Source organism: Manacus candei, unplaced genomic scaffold (assembly GCF_025592945.1).
Source record: "Manacus candei isolate 608988 ecotype Guabito, Panama unplaced genomic scaffold, ASM2559294v1 h1tg000023l, whole genome shotgun sequence".
Classification (NCBI taxonomy): Eukaryota; Metazoa; Chordata; class Aves; order Passeriformes; family Pipridae; genus Manacus; species Manacus candei.
Genome location: NW_026138071.1, coordinates 1,272,939 through 1,287,875, shown reverse-complemented (window position 1 = coordinate 1,287,875; position 14,937 = coordinate 1,272,939). Strand labels below are relative to the sequence as shown.

Below are 14,937 nucleotides of genomic sequence, written 5' to 3'. Positions count from 1 at the left end.
TTGTATTTCAGCTGAGCAGAAGTTTGTTTGGCACAACAAACAGAACATACTCATTTCCTCACTGCTTTTCAGTTTAGTTATTCAATCAGGAGGCCCCATACAAAGAACAAAAGAACTATACAATTTCTTATTTTTGGGATTAGATTTCTAATTATAATTAAAATAATCTAAAAATTGCATATGTTTTTCTTTACAGGCACAGCTAAAGAAAATAAAAAAGCAGAGACATAGTAATATTCATTGTTTTATTGTATCCTTTTATATTACTGACTAGAACGCCAGATTTAATAATATTGGATGCAGGTATAAAAATAATCCAATCCTTAAAAATTATATTTTGCTACTACAGTACTGTATAATTAGTGGAGGTTGAAAATATGATACAACTTTAAATAATACTGGTTTGGAAAACATCCTCAGAACTCCAGCGACTTGGAAGCAAACATTCAGAGATAAAGGGAAGGAAATGGAGCAATGTCAAGAACATAAAGCAGGTTTACATTCAGAAGAACAAACAAATGCTGAAAATTTACCTTTTGAAACAGAGGTGACAAAAGCTGAGCTTTACTACTGCAATTCTGAAAGCTGCTCAAACAAACCATTATGCTTTTACACAACAAGTTTGATCCTCTGATAGGAGAAAGTCCTGCAGAATTTAACAGGGTTTAAAGCAAATGACCGAGTTTAACAGAATTTCCTTTAAAAGTAGTAAGTATTTATTCTGTTGTTTTGTTTTGTTTTTCATAGCAAACCTATCCTAGGAGCTTTTATTGGAGACCTTTTTTGTCAGGTGAATTCTAGGGCACTGTACAAGAGAAGTGATAAGTGTTTACTGTATTGCACAGGACTTTTCCATATAGGATTTTGCAGACCTGGGGGCTGCCTGCTGCAGTCATTAAGCCAAGCAAGCCTCCCATTCCTTCTAGCATTTTACCAGAATAAAGACTTAGCATTTACATACCACTTTTGAGAAACATCAGCCCCTGTCTCTAGGTGTTCCCTCAACAAGGATATTGCAACATGCAATACAGACTAGACACAGAAGAGGTGTCATCCCACACCTCACAGTACTGATGCCACATTTCTGTAAATTAGGTGTATTCCTTTTTTTTATTTATTTCTTACCCCGTCATGAGCATCTCCCCTGCTTTTGAATTTCAGCAATTCAAGGGAATAAACAATTAGATACACATTGAAAAGGTCCCAAACTCTTATGAGCACATAGCACATACCCCTTCTGAAACTAGGAGATCTTGCTTCATTTCTAGAGAGACAAGTAAGAGTGAACTGAAGAGTAGTTGTTACGTGTGACTGCAGGAAACATCTCTACATCCCTAGAAGATCTTACATGATAGGGAACAGGTTGGCTGACCAGTAAAACAAATACATAGAATTCACACTCACTCTCTTCTTGGGAAGGTGTTTCAGATCTTTAACCTGTTTTGTTCAATCTCACATAATACAGGTCTTGCTACAGCAGTAAGTATACTTTAAAAAAATTAGATACAACATGGAAAGGCAGCAACAGTATTACAAAAATAGGCACCCAGGTGACTCTGATGGTGGAATAATTCAGGTCTAAAAAAAAACTTCAATACAGTCCATGGGAGAGTTACCCCAGTCATTATCATGGATGCTGGATTATATCCTTTGTGTGTTAAGAAGAAAAAACATTAGGCATAGGAAGAGCATTTAACTAAAATGCATCTGTTCTTGTTAATTTAAGGCTGAAAACTGAAGATTAAAGATTACTATGGGGGGAATGAAAAGTTCAGCTGTACGTGGAATGGATAGGGCCATTGACCAGCATCAGAGACAAGTCTCAGCACTTGGTGTATCTGCAGCAATGTCCAAACTCATCTAGGGCTCTCTCAGGTCCCAGCAAATAACCTTTACAAGTATTGGCACAAATAATTTCACAATGACAAACACCTCTCTCTAACGGTAATTTATTGCTATTTTAAAAATCCTTCTACTATCACTCAGTTTGGAGGCAGATACTGATTCACGAGAGGTGACTCAGTTTGTGACTATGACAGTAGGACTTACAAGAAGTGCTGTAATAGCAGTGAGATGCATTGCTGCTGTGAAACGTAATGCTTTAAATGTGGAGGTAAAAGGGCATCAACGTGTCCTGTTTTTATCACAGATAGCCCAATTCAGTGCTGCGAAGTTTCAACAGCATGAAAAGAAACCCTGATTTTCCCAGTGCAGCTTGGAGGGCTGGCCAGGGAAAAGCAGCAGTGCATGGCAAGGACACAGGAAGGCTGTGTGTTAGAACTGCCTTTTGAATGATCCCTCAAATACGCGTTTTGCTGATCTGTTCACTGCAACTGCCTCTCCTATGCTGACTGCCAGGGGTATTTCTATAGGTGAGCGGCTTTTGTCAGTACAACTGACAGAGCACCATAGCAGCAAATACATGCCTGTCACAACTTTTCCTGTCAAGCAACAGAATTAGCATTTTTTCCAAAAGTAATTAAAAATACACCCCCACAACTGCCCATGTGTCCTTACTGACTGCTCCCCTAGATTTCCACAGTAGACAGGAGCAATAGCAGATTTATGTGCAGTGCTGGTGTAGTTTTTCTTCCTTCCCCCTCATCTGGCTGAACCACTTGCATCCTCCTTACAAAAAACATGCCACTTCGCTCTTATCCTCTTGGATAGTGGAGAGCGATTCCCCTTGGCAAAACCACCCAGTGTGCTCAAAATTTGTAATTTGGGGTAGCCAGTAATCTAAATAGTCTGAGAAATGAGCTGCGTTTATTTAGACATCCCATGGGGAGTTAGGTAGTGAATAGAGAAGGACCCACATTTGAAAGTGGTTTGATGACACATAGACACCCTTCTTATACCCAACAGGAGCAACAAGTCCTACTCCACTGCCAGAGGCTGCTTAGTCTGTGGCAGACAGGCAGAGAGGATCCCAATGGCGGCTTTACACAGGGGCAAGTTGCACTGAAACAGGCCACATCCCTGCTGTGGCCGGGCAAGTCCATGCTGGGGTGTGGCAGTAAACAACTGCAGTAAAATAACCACCATAGACTGTGACAAAACACAGGGCCCTGCACTCACTCCTTCTGTCCCAGCAGAGCTGGGAGTGGGTGGCACTTGGCTGAAGACAGAAGCACCACAGCACAGGTTGCAGCTGGGCTGGTAGAGACCCAGAGGCTGAATCACCCCAGGCTGCATCCGTCACCTTCACAAAAACTTCCTGGATCACTTTGTGGGAAAGCACCTGCACTCATCTGGGTGCTGGCTCCTCCTGCCTAAACCCTCTCTTGCCTACTGAGCAGGACCTCATAGGACACCCAGAGAAGGTGTGGCAGATCAGGAGAGCCCCTTTCCCTCCTCCTGTGGACTACGCATTGGCTCTGTGATTCCTTTCTTAACAAAGCTAAACAGAAGGTCAGGCTGAATGGATAACTCCTCATAAGAAATGCCCCAGTGTTTACCTTCTTTGGCAGAGAAAAAATTTCAGTGCAATAACATTCTCTACTTTGGGACCAAGTTTTGTAGTCCTCACTCAGAAAATCCTGCTGCATTTATTGAGATCCCTTCTCCTCAGATGGGGCTTTAAGAAGAATTTGAAGATCATTAAGAAATTAAAATTAATTACTTACAAACTTTTGTGTGCTCTCAATTAGATATAGTCCTATCTCAATTTCACTAAAATCCCTTGCAATTTACAATGTGCTGTGAGACACAGACCAGGAGTTTTGTTCACAGAGTTCATGTTACTCTTTGCATAGAAGGACTGACCTGCAACTGTAAATTGGTATTTCCTACTTTGAACTTGACACACACGAGTGCATCACCCAGTCTTTGAACTAACCAAGCAATTAAATATCCTTTCCTCTTAGCATAAGCCTAACTGCTTCCCAATCTGAGGAATTGCTGACATGTGGTCAAATCATAGGATTCCCATCATTGCTGGGACACACTTCCTTTTTGACAAGCTGCTTTAGTAAATAGGGGCAAAGTCCAGTGCTCGTCTATATGCTTTGGATTTAGATTTAGCATGATTCCCAGCTTCCCCTTTTCTTTTGTAACAGAGACAAAACCGTCCTCCATACCATGGGAAAGGCAGTCCTTTCTGTCCTGGGCACTCTCAAAAACAGAGGCAACTCACCCACACAGAAATGACCCTGCCAATCTCCTCTTTGAAGGATCCCACAGCACAGCAGAGTCAAGTCCTTAGTTCTCATCAGCCAATGAATCCTGTGCAATTAAGAGATCAGCTTCTAAAGAAAGGGGGAAGAACATCATTCATGGACTGGAAACACTGATAAATGTGGCAGGGAACAGCTAGTTCCTGTGCTTTACCTGTTACATCATTTTGGATACTGTAATTAAAGATTTCCTCAAATACAGCTCCCTAGGCAGCAATACTTCCCATAAGCATCCATTCCTTTCCTTCCTACATCTCGGATAAGCTGTGTACTACCAGCTGCAAGGCTGATTATGGATCAGACAGGCTTGAAGTTGCATGCATTGTCACCATAAGTTCATGTAAGTGCAAAGGATACTGCCCTAGGCAGTTCTGCTTTTCTGAAAGCCCACACTGCTGTCTCTACATAGTAGATAAAAGGCATTAAAAGACTGCATTTGTGTGCTATGGCTGGTGCACCAAACTGTGTCTTCTCAAGCACACTTGTGGTGCCTTTCCTGTCTTGTAGTTTTGAGAAAACAAAAGCAACTTGAGCAGGGACCAGAAACCTCTCAGCCAACACAGCTAATAACTGCCTGGTGCTATCTTCCCTTCCTCTGGGTACCTGGTACTCACTTTTGATAGGGAACACAACAGACTTTGAAGTGCTGGGAAAGGATCTGGGAACTCACACCATCTGTAGGATGCACGTACCTGCTCCCTGACAGAGGGCTCCTCATCACCCCAGGTTTGCCTCCAGTGAGTGACCACACAACACATGAGCATCTGAACTGCTGCTCTTACTTGGGGTTAGGCACTTTGGGAGACACATCCTGTGATCCTTAGTGCTTCAGTGAGCTGAGCTACCTCACAAACTTAATTGTAGGCACTGTCTTTTAAAGCATGGTAGGGGAGAAGGGAATATCAGCTTATGTACACACTACAGAGATGGTGGGTTAATGGCTAAGGAATTGTGCAATTTGTTATCCTCATACAAGCAGCCACCTTGAATTAAAAGGTGGCTTCAAGAGAAGGATCCGCATCTGGACCCTGTATCTGGACAGGAATATGGATCACTCAGATTAACAGTGCAGTAAAGATAAGCGGTAAATACACTTCATTATATTTCCTGCATGTGGGTCGGGGCAATCCCAAGCACAGATACAGAGAATGGACTGAAAGCAGCCCTGAGGAGAAGGGCTTGGGGTGCTGGTTGATGAGAAACTCAGTGTGACCCAGCAATGTGTGCTCACAGCCCAGAAGTTGTGTCCTGGGCTGGAACAAAAGCAGTGTGGGCAGCAGGTCAAGGGAGGTGATTCTCTCCCTCTGCTCTTGTGAGACCCCACCTGGAGTGCTCCTTTCAGCTCTGAGGGGCTGAAACATAAGAAGGAGTGAGTCCAAAGGAGGTCATGAAGATGCTCAGAGGGCTGAAGCCCCTCTCCTATGAAGACAGTCTGAGAGAGTTGGGGCTGTTCAGTCTGGATAAGAGAAAGCTCTGGAGAGAGAAAGAAAGAGAAAGCTTCCAGAGTAGCCTTCCAGTACCTAAAGGAGGCCTATAGGAAAGTCAGAGGGACTTTTCACAGGAATATGTAGTGATAGGACAAGGGGGAATGATTTTAAATTGAAGAAGGTAGATTTACATTAGACATAAGGAAGAAATTCTTCACTATGGGAGTGGTGAGACACTGGAACAGGTTGCCCAGAGAGGTTACCCCATCCCTGCAGGTGTTCGAGGCCAGCCTGGATGGGGCTTTGAGCAACCTGGTCCCTTCCAACCCAAACTATTCTAGGGTTCTATAATTAGTAAGATCTCTTTAAGTACACAGTTCAGGTCAGAATACACTCCATGAGCTTTCAGTCTGATGTCTGTTCAGGGTTTTGCTAATATGACTTAACATACCTGGGTGAGTAAACCTGCCTGGTCTGAGTCACTCGAAACTAGGATGTAAGAAAGAAAAACACTTCAACATAAGTGATGCTAGGAGTGCAAGCATCATGTTTTTTCTCTGTTAAATGCAACTGCCTGCAGTGAGCCTTATTTTCCAATGTCCTGAAAGCCTCCACAGCTCCTACAGAAGGCAAGGTGGACTGTGGAGATTATAAAATGCAATGTTTCATCCTCAGTGCCCAGAATTCAGGTTCATCTGCCAGCCAAGGCTGCAGCATTACTGCTCTTTCACAGATTCCTCTTAAAGAGCATGCTGAATGCACAGTTCATCTTTTTCTTCCCTGTGAGCAATTATTCAATATTATATTGCTGTTTCTACAGGCATTTAAATCCCTGCAGGGATACAGAACCCCAAAGGATCCTATATGGAAGTGCCATGACGATGTGCAGTGGCATCACTTCTGAACAACACTGGTTGACAAAACAACAATATACTTGGACTCTTCCTTATATATAGAAGATTTTCAAAGCAGCACATAGGAACAAATGTCTTTTTTCAGTCAAAATTGCAGTGGTATGACTAACCTTCCCACACTCCTTGGAGACAATCAACCCATGAATTCAGCCAATATTGCCAGACACTGGGCTTCAGCAAGGACCCAGCCACCTGGAGAACTTCTACCAGTAAAAAGGTGAGGGCCAAAAGTTGAACCAGTTTCTCTGTTGTGCACAAAGCAGATAGCAATGCAGCAACGTAAAAGGGAGTGGACAAACTTGCCCTACCAAACACAGTTGCACAGTGAATCTTTGCATGAAGGCTGGCTAAGAAGACAAGCACAGTCAACAGTGAACGAGATCTGTAAACAAAACACTCCCTAGTGGTATTCAATGCAGAGTGCTGGGCACAGTTCATCTGCCCGTACTGATCCATGCTTGCCGTGTAGCTTAAAGAGTGAAGATGCAGCATAGGACGAATTTGGAGTACATGTGTTAGCTTCCATCTGGGTCTTTTAGGGATGTGCACCTTGAGCCATTCCCTCCTCTTCCTCCTCCTTCCCTCTGCTGCTCAGCAAGTGTAACAATACCTCAGGGCAGCAATGCTCCGCACGAAGTTCAAAGTCCTTCCTGTTAAATGGGAAGAGTAAGATTGATGTGGCCTGAATTACCCAGGAAACAGATTGTACCTGGTGACCAAGGGCCACAAAACTGTGTCCATCTGCCACTCCCTCTCCACTCTCTGCTAAAAATAGTCTCTTCTTCTGGTTTCATCACTAATGAAGGATGGATTGTACTGTCCAGGGTAGATGCATGAATGTCGAGATCCAGGCAAACCAGTGTAGGGAGGATAAAGTCCGTTTCTTTCCAGTTCAGGATTTCTCAGTCCAGGTGGCTGTATTAGCAAAAAAAAAAAAAATTAAATAAAAAGGGTCTTATTCTCACACTCAAATCCTCCTTCAGGCACAGCTTTACCACCTTTCCCAGCAGTTATTTCAGTAGCTAGAAGGAACGACATGAGTGTTTATGATTTCTATTACCTATAGTCATTTTTACTGTGGGAGTTACGTATTGCCTGAAGGGATTATTCTGATGAAATCTTGATATCGACATCTGGCCAATGAACAGACTTGAAGTTTACCTGACTCCACCAAGTGCAGTTTAAGTACATAGTTAATTTTTAATCCAAAAGAATTCTACCATGAGCTCAGGAATCGAAACCACTCTCACAAAAAGAATATTGTCCCAGAGCCATCCTTAAAGGAAACAATTCTAGAAAATCAAAGCTAGTCTCCTGCTCTGAGTATTACCGAGGAGCACCTCTCTCCCCATTAATGATAGATATCTCCTCTCCCAACACAGGCCCTCAAATTATATATCAAATACAAAGTGATCTGACTTTCTCTTCCTTTCTCTTAATTAAGGTAATCCCCTGGGGACACTTGGCTGAGGAACGCTGATGTCTAAGACCAAGACTGTACAGTCCTTTCACCCAGTGAATAACAACAAGCCACTTGGTTTGATCTGTTACAGAGCAGATCCATGCAAAGCCCTCATCACCCACTGCTTGCTAAAAAGTTCCCCTTTCAGCATAATAAGGGTCTAAAAAATAGTTTAGGAAATGCATTTTCATTTCCAAATATTTCATTCTTAGTGGAAGCATGAAGGAGGATTATTTTCTTTCATGCTGCACAACCCAGTAAACTTGCTTACTGCAAAACTTAAAATACAAGCCAGAAAAAAAAGTAACGTTTCTGTTCTCTGCTCTGGAAAGCAGGGAGTCCAGAATGTGTGACGTGGCTGAAATCCTGTGACCTTCACTCTCAGGAGTAACCCACACACACTTTAAGTACATGTAGCTGTAGATAAGTGACAGATGACACACCAGCATCACAGCTCTGGATACAAACATTAGCAGATGGTACCAACCATAACAGCAAGTCCTATGTTTGTTCCTTTCTGTGCCCTACACAGCCTATTACTCCTTGTTCCCTCAGAGTTGAAGGGATGCTCTTTTTGTACCCTGGAGAGGGAAGGAGTAGAAGAAAAGAGGGGTCCTCAGTGACCAGCATCTTCCCATTTTGGGGTGAAGTTCCCCAGATGGGGTCTCAACCTTCCGCATCATCGGTGAGGGTGGATGGGAGAAAACTACCTACAGTGAATCCTAGCAGTCTATCCAAAACCCTTAACTGTCCTTCTCTCTCTAGGATTGGGCTTTTTGGGCATTCTAACAACATGTTCCTAGACATTTCTCTACCATTCTTCCTAATGACATCTCTTTGTGATATTCAGCACAGATAATAGTTAGAGCCCATAGGACTCCTGATGCCTTGCTGTCTATGGAAGACATTTGCTTTGCCCTTTTATCTTGCAGGAAAGGGATCTGTACTTTCAAAAATAAAGGAATATCTCTTTCCTGTATCAGGCAGAAAGAGTTAATAGTTAAGCTATGGATAGATACCGAATAATACACATCTGTCATCTGCAACAGGTTCTTGGTGCTTCCATTCTCCTGCATCTCGATGGTCTCTCTGCCCCACTCCTGTGCCCGGGGATTCTTCGGATATTCAGCATAAGGTGACATCTGGAAATCCCCACTCTTGAAAATCAGTTTACTTATGTCATTTTTATTCTTCCTGTTTATAAAAGAATGAGGGAAAGTGAAAACATAAAACTTATCCCGCTATCTTGTATGCACTTCTGACATGATCTCAGGAGAGATCACCACTTCATGTTATGAACTTGACTGGGAACAAAAGTCACCTCAGAAGGACTATAGTCCAATCTTCTGCTCTGAAGCCAAGTCAGATATGAAATCAGACCATGATACTCAGAGCACTGTCTAGTAGGATTTGAAATCTCCAAAGACAGAGATGGGAATCTCTCTGAGCGACCTGTTCCACTGCCTTACTGTCCTCTTGGTGAAAGAATTTTCCCCTACATTCAGTTTGAACCTCTCCTGTTCCAGCTTATGCCCCTTGTCTCTTAAAAAAGCGTGTGGTCATCTGAGTCAATGAAAAAAATCCTCAATTTTCTTGAGGAAGAAAAATGTATGGGAGGCCCCACGCTATTTAAGTCTCCAAGTGATTAACTATAGCACTTCTAGGCACTATGTTAATTCCTAAGAAAGAAGACTTGCAAGGACCCTGTCTGAATGACACCAAATGCCCCTACATGAGTACCATGTTGTGTGAGTGGACTTCCAGTTCAAAGCAGAGTACCCTCCAGGAAGCCACATAAGCTGCCAAAGGTGAGGACTCATTAGAAGGTCAGTCCACCCCTGCAGAGATCTGCACTGTGGGGTCTGGAGTTGTACTGGCCATCTCACCTCCTGGATGGGGCTTGCTGGTCCCCCTGGCTCAAAACACAGGGTAACAGGGGCACACCACTGTGCCAACCAAACCACTGCCACATCTATATTACCAATAAATCCAGCTGCCAACTTTATCAGAGAGCTCTGAAATCCTAGATTTGGGAACTGGAATGGTGGGGAGAGGGTGTTACTGCAAGGCATCCCTTTTCAGAATACATAAATCATGAAGCAGAGCTTCCTCAGCAAACATATCTTGCCTCCAAATTGAAGCTGCCTGTTGGTACTGGAACTATGCATGTGTGCATGTGTGTGTCTGAGAGGGAGAGACACACAGAATAAGAACACATGCAGGATTTGTCCATGAAGGAAAATGAAAATAGCCATAAATACACACAAACAGCACTTGAAAAATGGCAAGTATAACCTCCCCTGTTGCCTAAACCTCCCTTTCCTCTTAGGTTGCATTTTTGGAGTCTGCTTCCTGGCTTCAGAGCCTTAAAGCTCTGAGTGGGAAGGACTCCTTTGCCTCTCCATCCTTGCAGGACATGATTTCCAGGTGTATCATTAAGGGACAAGCAGTTCAGTTGTTTAGCCTGGGTGCTGGAAAAAAAAGAAGATACGCCCCAAATGAAAGCACAATGTGATACCTCAGTGTCTCTGATTAACCCACTTGCTTAGCTATCCCTATGCTTTCACTTATGTTTTGGTCCTTCAGAGTTCACACATGGAGCAGTAAGTGTGGTGTAATCCACTGAGAGGACACCATGGGTGAGCCAGGCCTGGTGGTGGTACCTACCGGCAGCAGGTGACGATCAGGGCTATGCCCATGATAAGCAGAAGTCCCCCTCCTGCAGCCGCAATCACCACAGTGATGAGCTGATACGCTGCAGACAGGAAAGACAGAGACTCGCTTAGAAACAGTGGTGTGGGTTTGAAACACTAAAGTCAACATATCCACAGTCCTCATGCAAAGGGATTAACTGTCTATTTCCCATCTTCCCTCCCTCTGAAATTTCAAGTGAAACAGATGGTGTTGGGGATCTCCTGACTAAGGAAGAACAAGTTTTTCTTTCCCTAGAGTATGGATTCCCTTCACTGATAGATCAGAATAATTCAAATTATATTTCATAGATTCACTTTGGAATATCTTGCTTCAAGACTGCCCACTATATGTGCCCACTATACTCATGACGGAGTATCCAGGGAAAGGAGATCTTTCCTTAAGACATAGCATTAAGACAGCTTTGTTAAATAAGGTCGACAAAATTAGTTTCAACAGAAAATGAAGAAACAAAAAACACTGACAAAAGCAGTGTGTACCTACTGCATTTTAGACATAGTCATTTGCAATTATTTATTTCAAATCTCCCATTTCTGACACCATGGAAAATAAAGAAAATTTGTTACTCACGGTTTCCACAGTTGAATCCACCTAAGCCAAATGGGCAGCTGAGAACAGAAAACAATAGGGAGTTTCAGCGGCTTAGTTGTGCTGACAGGTCACCAAAGCAAGGATGGTGGGGTAGGAGGAGGGCAGAACAGTCACCATACCTCACACAGGTCTCATTTTCCAGCTTATATCCATCTTCACAGGCTAAAAACAGAGAGAAGGGCCATGAGCACCACGTAGTGGTGCAGGGAGGCATTTCCCATCACTGCTTCCCACGGCAGCCCCACCCCAACCACCCTTGGGGCCCGGCAGCAGCACCGCTGCACAGCAGGAATGCGATGCACTTTGATGGGATGCAGTATGTCCTCTGCAAAACACCGTGCACTTAAATTCACCTCCCGCTGGTTTTGACAGGACCATTTCAGGGCTTCCAGGCAGAGCCAGCTTGGAGTCTGGCACAAGGTGGGCAGCTGTTAATGTAATTTCCAGCAGAACTTCTTCTTGCCCAAATAAAAACTCACTGCACACTTGTACTGCTTCCCACAAAACAGCAGTGTAAAAAAATCTGCAAGTGCCTCCAGCTTCTGTTTTGAAACCTCATTTGAACAGTATTACTTTAGCATTGGTGCACATTATTAATTACTTTTAAATGTTAGTATTGCTACAAAAAGTTGTGCTAACACAGTTATGGTAACCCAAAGTGGTATGATAATGGTTTTTTCTTGTGTCACTTTCTTTTCTGATCTTTCAAATTTGCAGCAAAATCAAATTTTGAGATATCACATTTTACTGTACAATAGAAATTAAATTTCTTAGGTCTAAATAACCCAGAAAATTGCTACATGCAAAATGTTGATGGAAAACTGAAACCATTGCTTCAAAATAAAATAACTTCTGTGCTTATGGACAGCTATCCCATCAACTGAATTATCTGAGGAAATTATACTACCCTTCTGATGAACAGGAAAGGAGATGATACACTGGACACACAAATATAAGATTCAAACTACTGATGAGATCACTGCTTTTCTCAGCAATAATGCTTTCAGAGTTCTTGCAGATCTGCTGCCTGAGCAGAGGCAGTGAAGGTGGTCACTCAAAGACCTGAGCAGGAGTGACACAGACACAGTTGCTTTGGGCAGAGGGACAACCCAGGGCCAGCACATGCAGCAGCCCCTGGGGGTCTCCAAGACATCACCCAGAGGTCTGGGAAACCCCTGCATCACACTCCACAGGGAACTGTTAAGTGAAAACAAAAGTGTTCATGGATTTTTTTCACCCTCAAACACTATGTGCTTAAAACGGGTGAGGCAGCAGCTCTCAAGCCCTACTCCCTCTGCCTTGCTCTCTAACTGTGGGGATAACCCATAGCCAAAAGCTCTGGCACTCTCTAACACCAGCAAGCAGGGAGAAGAGGAAGCTTCCAGCAGAGGTCCCAGCTAAGCTGCAGCAAAGCCCTCTCCCCCTCCTGTGCTGCTCCTAGCACACCGGATGCCTTTTCCCACTGGAACAGCCAGGGATTGTATTGTCAAAAACCCAAAGGGCAGGAGGGGAGGAAAGGAGAGAAGACAGACAAATGTTGTCTATTAAAATGGGTTGGTAAAATCACCGTAAACCAAGACAGAACTAGCATTCTGGATGGATTCAGAAATTTATGGTTCTTCCAGCACCAATAACAAATTATATTGATGCCAGCAGTGAGCATGGGACTGTGACCTCCCCGTTGTAATACAGGTCACAGAACTTCCCTGAATTTAATTCCAGTTTCAAATCGAGAAGGTGAATTGGAGCTACATTTCAGAGAAACAGCCAAGACTGATTTTAATATTTTTAGTGACAGACAATCAACCACAACCTTGGGTTCAGATGCTCACAAAGTTAATTTCCCCAGCCATTAAAAACATTCACCTTCTTTCTGGTCTGAATTATCCCAGTGTCAAATTCCAGACTTTGGATGTTTACTTACCAGATTGGTAAAGGTTATATGTTCCCATTTCTCCTCCTCACCACCAAATAACTCCTTTACCTTGAATACAGCCAAGGGCACTGAGATCTTTGAGTCTCCCTAATTATTGCAGCTTTTCTCCAAACAGTTCTCTTTGATCCTCTTGATTTCGGTTCCCAGAAATAGATGTCAAAAGCCCAGGGATAACAAAATTTCCCATCTTCTGCCTGCCCATAATGCCTAAATGCACCCTGGCATCATATTACCCTTGGAAGCCAGAGTTGGGAATCTCTTTTTTACCTGCCGGACCCCCTTCGCAGCTCTGCCCAAGTCTCTGCTTTCCAGGAGATGCAACACACAGTGTGCCTGGCACTCTGCTCTTGGATGTTTGGCCTTGCTTGTGGCCATATTGAAAAACTGTTTGCCTATATACCATTTACAAAGCATCCCATGTCACTCAGCCATTTTCCCTGCAGGATGTGTGGACACAGATGAGTGATGCACTCACATCATGAACATTGCATCTGCAGACATAGACTTGCAGCCACTGATACCAACAATGATGGGATGCTGAAGCCCATGATACCTGGTCTTGCACACTTTTCTTTGCCCCATATAGCCCCACTACTCCTTCATTACCTCCCTCATTACATTTATTTTGCCATAGCTGGGGATGAGTAGGGTGAAGTTCATTATACAGCCCCATGCTGCATCTCATCATGACACTTTTTGTACTGGGTATGTTTTTCTCCCTCTAAGATGGTTTATTTGAAGTGAAGGAAGAGACCAGAGGTAACTGGGCAAGACTTAAGAGCCTCAGTCAAGAAACAGCAGGGCAAGGGCAGTAAATCCCAAAGGATCCTTGCTGGGCTCATTCATAACATTGAGGCATTAGCAAAAGATGACTGGATGGATTACTCCTTTCACTTGCTAACAAAAGCAGACTGAAAACACTATGGAGTGAATGCTCTACCAAAATGAACTACAAGATCAGGCAATAAAAAAATCTGCAGTGCAAGGGAGAGAACTCACTGGAGTTGCCTTCTTTAATGAGCACAGCAGCCCCATGTATCCCAGCCCCAGCTCATTGCTGGAGTTTTGGGAAGGCCTGCAGGAGTGGGCAGGCAGATGCTGGAGGCCACCCTAACCTCAGCCCTAGCCCAGTAACATGTGTGGGGCACATACACCTTGAGCAGTCTCAAAGCTGGAGCTGTGCCTTGAGCAGGAGCAGCCTTGGGACCTCACTGGCACACCCTTCTCGGGCCAGGAGGATATAGGGGCAGTAAAGAGGAAAAGCAAGATCCTGAATACTCATTTCTCTCTCTTACTTAAAAACTTGGTGCTTATGTCTTTTCCTTTCCTCACCCTGCCTTTTCCTGCCACTTTGCTTTCTCCTTTGGCATCTTTCCTGCTCCTTTGAACATGTCCCCAGGAGACCTTGCACTGTCACACTCACTTGGCAAGCTTTCAAACATAAGCAGGGAACAAAGGAAAGGCCTAAGTGTAAGGGGCCAACCAAAGCTATCGAGTTGTGCTCTTCAGGATTCCTTTGCCTTCCCAAAAGATTCTCAGAGGTCTCTTTGGAAACCTGCTTTGCTGCTCCTTGCTTCATTCCAGAAACACTCTGTACTAGTAAAAATAGCATGTCCTTGAAAAGTTGGCACATTGGGTTTGTTGCTCTGTTACTGAAATAGCCCTGAAGACACTAAAAGGTTGAAAACCAGCAATGACCCAGAGACAACTGAACTGCACA

General features: G+C 43.7%; 1 protein-coding gene across 3 annotated transcripts in view; it reads right to left on the bottom strand.

The window, feature by feature from the left end:
- Positions 1-231: 231 nt before the first annotated feature.
- The window catches only part of HEG1 (heart development protein with EGF like domains 1), a 55,364-nt gene continuing 40,658 nt past the window's right edge, over positions 232-14,937 (bottom strand). For 2 of the 3 annotated variants that reach the window (XM_051786662.1, XM_051786663.1), the window contains exons 19-23: positions 11,401-11,443; positions 11,261-11,298; positions 10,646-10,733; positions 8,998-9,172; positions 232-7,431 (exon numbers count right to left, since the gene is read on the bottom strand). In XM_051786662.1, coding sequence (XP_051642622.1) covers positions 7,282-7,431; positions 8,998-9,172; positions 10,646-10,733; positions 11,261-11,298; positions 11,401-11,443 — 494 coding nt within the window. In that variant the 3' untranslated portion in view covers positions 232-7,281. The remainder of the gene's footprint in view (positions 7,432-8,997; positions 9,173-10,645; positions 10,734-11,260; positions 11,299-11,400; positions 11,444-14,937) is intronic. The other variant, XM_051786664.1, reaches the window with a different exon arrangement.